At 46.6% G+C, this 6,349-nt stretch overlaps 1 protein-coding gene across 1 annotated transcript; it reads right to left on the reverse strand.

Moving 5' to 3' along the window:
• Positions 1-1,302: 1,302 nt before the first annotated feature.
• On the reverse strand, positions 1,303-3,036 carry EMH_0050920 (inner membrane complex protein IMC3, putative; the record flags this gene model as incomplete). The annotated part of the gene is made up of 1 exon (XM_013496701.1): positions 1,303-3,036. The coding sequence occupies one exon, from the start codon at positions 3,034-3,036 to the stop codon at positions 1,303-1,305; it is 1,734 nt and encodes a 577-aa protein (XP_013352155.1).
• Between the last annotated feature and the right edge of the window lie 3,313 nt (positions 3,037-6,349).

The following is a 6,349-nucleotide window of genomic DNA, read 5'->3' on the forward strand; positions in this document are numbered from 1 at the left end:
TTCTGCACATACACCCTACGGTGTATAGCGAGCTCTGCTGGCTCTCTATAAGCACTTTATGAATATCTTACGCCCACTGATGCAATACATAAATATTTAATAAAGTTTAGTTTGTTGGCGTATGTTTTGTTTTCTCTTTGTGTTTTCGGGTGTACGTACAGCTCAGCGTTTGTTTGTATCGATCGCTATTGGGTTTTTTATAGTAACAGCAGCAACATATCTGTTTTGTGGTGTATATGTAGACACCGTTTTATATATTTATTTAATTTATTTAATTTAATTTATTTAATTAATATATTATTTATTTATTTATTTTATTTATTTATTTATTTTATTTATTTATTTATTTCGAGGCAGAAGACGAAATAAATAAACCTGAAACAGCCAAAAAGGCTCAGCAAACAAACCGCTGTTCATAAATCCTCAGAAACAGCCCCAAATATTGCATGCATGCAAACATGCATGCAGCAAAGCGCATGCATGCATGCACGCATGCAAGCATACAAGCACGCATGCATGCATGCATGCACGCATGCATGCATGCATGCGTGTTCAAGGGCTGTGATCTGTAGTTTGTAAATAAAGAAGAACTGCATCGAGTGCATGCAGTTGGTTGAGTTAAGGGTGACGAGGAGGAGAGAAAAAGAGAGTCTGCTGCTGCTGCATGCAGCAGCAGCAGCAGAAGCAAACTGGGTGTTTGTTGCTGCTGCAGCACAGACGCCGCTATCCTCTCCCCTCTCTCTCTAGATAGAGAAACAAGAAATAATAAAGGGAAATGTATAGAGAGACAAATGAAGTTAAAAAGACAGAAAGAACGCATGCAACATACACAACAAAAAACCATGCTGATCATACAGCTTCTGCTGCTCCTACTGCTGCTGCTGCTGCTGCTGCTGCTGCTGCTGCTGTTGCATGCGCGTATGTATGTGCTGCTGCAGTTTCCCTCCTCAACATTGTTTCCGCCTCCCCAGCGAGAACACACAACAGCATCGATCACGAAGCTACTGCTGCTGCTGCTGCTGCTGCTGTTGTTGTTGCTGCTGCTGTTGCTGCTGCTGCTGCTGCAGCAGCATCAACGCCATAAGATGAGTTAAGCCTATCAATCCCGAGATAGATTTGCATGCATAGATGCATGCACCAGAGAATATATACCCACATATACACACATACATACATATACATACATACATACATACATACATACATACATACATACATACATACATACATACATNTATATATATATATATATATATATATATATATATATATATATATATATATATATATATATGTATATGTTTACTGTTCATAGACAGTTCCTGCATGCTCAGGTACTGTCTGTCCGCACCAGTTTGTGTGTGTTTGTTGATACTGTTGTTCTATTTCTTCTGCTTTTTGTTGCATAGCATCGATTTGTATATTTTGTTGTTGCTGCATATGTTTATTATGAGAATGATAGAAATGCGTCTCCTCTATAGTTTGTATATCCGGGGTACCGGGGGGCCTCATCGGTACACCCGGCTGCTGCGCCAGCGGGGGGAAGAGCATCTTAAAGTTTCCTTTTGTGCGAAAGCCAGAGTAAGCCATTACTCCTTCTCTTGTTAATATATCGGGCTCAGCAACAAAACCACAAAAATTCACTTCTCCTACTTCAGGGGGACAGGTCACCATCAGTGGCGGCATGCAACGCATGCGTGGGTCACCATCAGCAGCAGCAGCACCGGCAGCAGCAGCAGCAGTTGTATAGCCTGCTGCAGCAGAACCAGGAATGCTGCAGAAAGGAGAAGAGGATACACCGTGAGGAGGAGGAGCGTTCGGGGGACGGCCCCACTTAAACCCTTGTACTAGTTCAATAGCAGGGGCCCCTGGGGGGCCCCCAGGTAAGGTACAGGATGTTTGTTGGTGCTGCAATCCTTGCTGCTGTCCTTGCTGCTGCTGCTGTCCTTGCTGCTGCTGCTGCTGCTCTGGCTGCTGCTGACTTATCCTCACATCTATCTTCGCCTCGTAAGGTAGATTGAGTGTATTCATGCTGCTGAGGGGTAGGGGCCCCAACTGAAACGGCAGCGGCATCTTTGCTGCTATGCCTGAGGGGAGGGCCCCACTTAGTATAGGGGGCAGTGCAGCAGCATCCGGGGGTTGATAGGGTACCTCGATAATTTTTTCTATATAACGAGGAACATAGTAAGGTACTTCTACAGTTTTTATTTTGGGTATTTGTTTAACCACTGTCTGCGGCACCTCTATAACCTTCTCCGTGACCACTGGTCTGACCGTCTCGACCACTCGCTCAACCACTTGTACCTTCGGCCGGGGCACTATCTTTGGGGGGTATAGACAGGGGACCTCAACGGGAACCTCTACATACTTAACCCCCTGCGGCACCTCGATTACTTTTTCTTCGATTACGGGTTTATAAACCTCACGCGGAACCTCTTTTATAACTTCTGTTATAGTGGGTACAATTTTTTTAATTTTTAAGTTTTTTGCAACTTCTGCAAATTTATGTTGATAGTGTACATGAGGTACCTCTATTGTTCTTTCTTGTACTTCTTTCTTTGCTATATATATTTCTCTTTCTTCTATTATAGGTCGAGCAACGAACTTCTCCGGTATACGCCGACGTATCTCTGGGGGTAGAGGCATAGGTCCTAGTGCCGTCATTACTTGAGGGGGAGGCCTGCTTGCTGCTCCTGCTGCACAGGGTACAGTTGTGTGGAGAGCTGCTGCTGAAGCACTACTAACCCCGGGAACAAATTCATCTTCGTTTCCTTCTGCTGCTGCTCCAGCAGCAGCAGCAGCAGCAGCAGCACCTTCTCTTGAGCTCGATACTGTACCCTCAGCAACACCACCAACTTCTGCTGATGAAGGCTCGTGAGGGGGGGGCATGCTTGTACTCACTGGGGCACCAGGATACTCTACACCTTCTCTTGAAATATATGAAACAGTGTCAATGGGGCGGGAGGAATGAGGAAGCGGCTGTACGAGGACGTCCAACCCCTCCTCCGGGGTGGTAACATCCTCCCGTTTGCTCATTTTCTCTGCAAAAAACACAAAAAAAACAAAAAAAAATAAAAAATATTACTTACTCTGCAACTCATGAGACGATATACCTCCGCACACAAACACAGCTTACGTAGTGCTGCACACACCGCCGCCATACAGAGAGGAAAGCCACAATATTCACTCAAAAAGAAACCTTCTAGTAATACAAGAAACTGAATATACTGGGAAACAAAATAAAGAAATACAGATACAGAGCTAGGCACTGCAGGCACCACTGCATTGACGACGAACTCTCGAGAGCAGCAAGCGATCGGAGGGAGTTGTACAGACAGGCAAAGGGGGGAAACTGAGGAATCTTCTCAGCATAAGAGTAAAGAGAAAGCAAAAAGGCAAAACAAAAACTCGTGAAACACTTCAACAGTATTTTCATGCAACACGCAGAGGTAAGAAATCCTGACGGCTGCGCCACCGCGTCGGCCGCAGCGAGTTGCTTGGGTTACCGAGCTGCTGTGTTGTGATCATTCAGAAGATGAAAAGGAGCATAAAAAGGTGAGTTTATTAGTTGATAGAGAAACTCAGAAAAAAGGAAAAGAAAACACACAAGAGGGGCGTTGTATGGCGACGAACACTGAACCGACGACGAGTGGCGAAAGCTGGCTATACACCCGAAACTCACTGTTTCCTCGAGGCAGAAGTTGACGTATATATGCTGCCTGGTGGAATATGGTTCTTGTTTAACAAAGGAAGATGAAAAAAAGACGAAAGGAGCAGTACTGTAGGAATGTGAATTGTAAAAAACCACATACGAGTGCTGCTGCAGCATCGAGCCGTTCATGAATTGCTGCTGCAAGCAGCAGCCGGCCTGCAGCAGCGGAGCGGGGGGGAAAGCAAAGGCTAAACGGCTTATTTATGAATATTTTTAATTAAAAAACACTTCAATTCAAAAATATTCATCTAAATTTACCTTTACTCTGTTTTAATTTCCGTATTCCGCCATTTCATTGCAGCTTTCCACTGCCGCCGACGCGGACCAGCCGCCCACAGCTCAGCAGCCGCCTCCGCGCTCCCCTGCTACAAATGCGACTTCCCCCGAAAATATAGTACTATAATTCATCAAAAAGCAATAAAAGGGATGAAAAGTAAAGTAAATTAAATACAACCACTGCTAGTTTATAAAACAAAAAACCCTCTCCTCTCGTCAGCTACCGCGACCGGTGGCCCTCGAGACTGCAGCTAGTCGTTCGTGTCGCCGAGTCCTCTTCAGCTTTCCCCGAGAGTTATAATTTAAAATTAATTTTTAGTCAAAAATAAAAGGAAACAAATGCAGTTGCAGCTTTTATAAAGGGATGTGCCGCTGCTTTCGCTCCTGCAGCACCGCGGACCACCGCCGCGGAGGTGCCTAGACACCGTAGCGCATGCGTTGTTTACCTATTTCCTTCTACTCTAAATATGAAATTCAGAGAAAAAAAACAAATAACGATAAAACAAAAGCTAAACATAAAGCGCAGCAGAACAGCTAGCAGTTTATGCACGCAACATCTGTAGCTGGACCCTTAAGTAAGCTCTCTACGCACACACCACCAGCATACACCCCGCATATACTTCGTTGCATTTCTTGCCTCTTCTTGTTTCACCCCCTGCAACACTAAACCCTAAACCCTAAACCCTAAACCCTAAGCGCAGAGCTCGTACTGCCGCCCTTTGGCTGGCCCACTCAAGAGGGTCTAGGGTTTAGGGTTTAGGGTTTAGACAGAGAAAGCGTGCATTTCTGGGTTTTCCTGGGACTTTGATCTGCATGCAAGGGTTTAGGGTTTAGGGTGAGGGAGCTGCAGCACGTGTTGCAGCCGCAAACGTTGTCAGTAGAGAATGAGAGAGAAAGAAGCAGCAACCTTCTCTTTATTTCGTTATATCTCTTTTTCTCTCGTTCCTGCTTTTTCTTCTTCTGCTGCTCGTGGCTGCATGCGTCCTGTGTTATGCACTTTCGTGGCTAGGGTTTAGGGTTTAGGGTTTAGGGTTTAGAGTTTGGGGTTTGTGCATGCAAGCTTTTGTTGCTGCAGTGTGTATAGCTGCATGCGCTTACATGCATTTCTTCTCTCCCCTTACAAACAAAACAACTAAAAGACTTAATTAAACACAAGGAGGAGCCGCTGCTCCCCTGGCTCCCTCTCTGAAGCATGGTTGTGCTGCGGTGTACATACACCGCAGCAGAAAGGGACAAACATATCTGTAGCAGCAGCAGCAGCAGCAGCTCTAGCAGCACCTGCAGCAGCAGCTTCAGCTGTATATGCATACATAGACTCTCAGAAAGCGTCTATATTTGCATGCAGCCCCAGCACCAATTCAAAGGTAGAGAAACAGGGGGGCCCCCATCGCACAATACAAAACACAGGCAAAGGGTATAGAGGGGGGCCCCCCTGCCTACTGTCGTCCTCAGCCAGACGGGGGGCCCCTACAGAGCCAGGGGGCCCCCCCCAGCCGGGGGGGGCCCCGCGAGCTGCGGGGGGCCCCTGGGGGGGGCCCCTGGGGGGGGGCCCCAAGAAAAGGAAAATTAGGGGGCCTTCAGATGCTGCACACAAACCGCCAGTAGTTGCGGTGTAGCTGCAGCTAAGACTTGGTGACGAGCAAGCACCAACTGCAGACAAAAACAAAAAAAAATAAAAAATATAAATATAAATAAAAAGTAAATATAAATATATTAATATTTATATATACAGAGAGAGGGAGATATATAAATTGTATTAACTAAAACAAAAAAGCAAACAAACAAAAAACCACAGGCACTGCCTCCCTCAGCCTGCTACTGCTGCTGCTGCTGCTGCTGCTGTTGCTGCTGCTGCTGCTGCTGCTGCTGCTGCTGCTGACCGGCTGGTTGCCTTGCATGTCGCTGCAGACGGCCCCCGCCTCCTCCAGGATGAGACAGCCAGCAGCCAAATCCTGTTAACAACAAAACCACCAAGGGTTTAGGGTTTAGGGTTTAGGGTTTAGGGTTTAGGGTTTTGGGGGCCATACAAGGGCGCTGGTGCTGTGAAGGCTACGCATGCATGCAGTTCAGGTGTACAGGCAGGTATGCTGTGTCTATACACCATCGCTCCTGCCCCCTAAACCCTAAACCCTAAACCCTAAACTCTAAACCCTAAACCCTAAACCCTAAACCCTAGACCGTCGTCATACCCATTCTTTGGGGCCGAATGAAGCAACGCAATCCAGGCGGCCTGCAGCTGCAGCAACACAGAACAGCAGCAGCGAGCAGCAGCAGTTACCGAAGCAGCAGCAGCAGCAGCAGCAAGAGCAACAGCAACAACAGAAGCAGCAGCAGTTGCTGCAGCAACAGCGACAGATAAGA

This window comes from Eimeria mitis, genomic scaffold (assembly GCF_000499745.2).
Source record: "Eimeria mitis Houghton genomic scaffold, Emh_scaff2245, whole genome shotgun sequence".
NCBI lineage: Eukaryota > Apicomplexa > Conoidasida > Eucoccidiorida > Eimeriidae > Eimeria > Eimeria mitis.